Source organism: Penaeus monodon, chromosome 31 (genome assembly GCF_015228065.2).
Source record: "Penaeus monodon isolate SGIC_2016 chromosome 31, NSTDA_Pmon_1, whole genome shotgun sequence".
In the NCBI taxonomy this organism is placed as follows: domain Eukaryota; kingdom Metazoa; phylum Arthropoda; class Malacostraca; order Decapoda; family Penaeidae; genus Penaeus; species Penaeus monodon.
Window position 1 is genome coordinate 4,218,004 of NC_051416.1, and position 1,373 is coordinate 4,219,376.

At 41.4% G+C, this 1,373-nt stretch overlaps 1 protein-coding gene across 1 annotated transcript in view; it reads right to left on the reverse strand.

Annotated features, from left to right (window-relative positions):
* Positions 1-1,373, reverse strand: part of LOC119593005 (E3 ubiquitin-protein ligase XIAP-like) — a gene marked incomplete in the record, with an annotated part of 20,959 nt that overhangs the window by 4,679 nt on the left and 14,907 nt on the right. The window contains 1 exon segment of the mRNA XM_037941895.1: positions 87-1,250. Within this exon segment, the coding sequence (XP_037797823.1) occupies positions 87-762 (676 nt within the window).

The following is a 1,373-nucleotide window of genomic DNA, read 5'->3' on the forward strand; positions in this document are numbered from 1 at the left end:
TAAGGGGATATCTTTTATTATATCAATAACTAACATTCATATCTGTGACAGATGTATACAGAGTGTACCGATGAGGTTATACTTACGACATTCTGGATAGGAACCAGCCATGTGCCTTGACGTTCCGCATTCATCTGTGCCTCGCTTCTGAGTGCTGGTACTATTGCTCTGGGCCGTGGAATCTATGCTTGGTAGACAGGCTAGGATGTTGCTATGATGAATAGGCACATTACCAACTGGTTGACCCCTGATAAATGGGCAGTGTGGAAAGTGGCGCTGATGCTCTCCTCTTGGTGTGTCTCCCACCTCCCAAGCGCCCACTATGCCTCGGCAAAACACACAAGCGCAGTGGTCGGCTGTGCGCAAGTAGTAGAATCCATCACTGGCTAACTCTGATGGATCCAGCCACTTCACAGGCCAGTCAATGAAAGTCTCCAATCGCTCTTTCTCGTATCTCAGACTATCATAAGATATAAAGGTTTTATTTCTAGTGGGCCTGGGAATGGTCTTTAAACCCTGTGCAAAGGGGCAGTCAGGTCTTCTCTCTTTGTGAATTCTTGCAATGTCATCTGCCGGACTGATGGTCTTGGCATCCACTTCCCACTTGCAGTCAAAGCACTTCACGTCATCTCCTTTCTTTGTGTAATAAAACCCCGCCTCGGCAAACTTCTTCTTGTCAACAACGAAGTCACTGCTCCCAAAGGTATTCAACCGATACTCCTCCCTGGCAAGGCTTCGCTGATCGTGGGACATATCACCCATCTTCTTCTACTACAATATTATTCTGACCTGATTCTGGTTATGTAACACTTTCTTGACAAGATCTTTGCTCAGTGAATAAAATAATTACTGAATGCCTTCTTTTAAACAGTTTCGTTTCTTGCTCTTTATATACTTCTTGTATTCACTAATTTATATTCCTCTGATAACAAGCTTTGGTTCTTAAACACTTTTTTTTTAATTATATAAACACGACACTCTCAAGACGTATATGTTTTATATAGTAACTCTCACTAATAGAACACTAGTAAGACAATATAAATAGCGTACAAAACTTAAAAAGAGATTTTGGTTCAAAAGTTCTTCCAAATAACTTGCTCTTAAATATGTGATAAAGCAAATTTACTTTCACATTCCTATAACAGCTGGCTTCGCTGTCGGGAGCTACTGGGATGCAAGAACTCTTGAAATTCTTTCTGCATATCCCTTTCACCCTTCGATTGCCTCCATGCATTTACTAGTCATCATTTCTGTGGAAGGAGGGAAGGGAAGAATTATTATAATGCCTATAATGAAGGTAGGAAGGCGGTTTCTCTTTGGTAACATCATTGTAAAGAGGAGCAGTAATGGCTGTTGTGACACAGACACAGTAA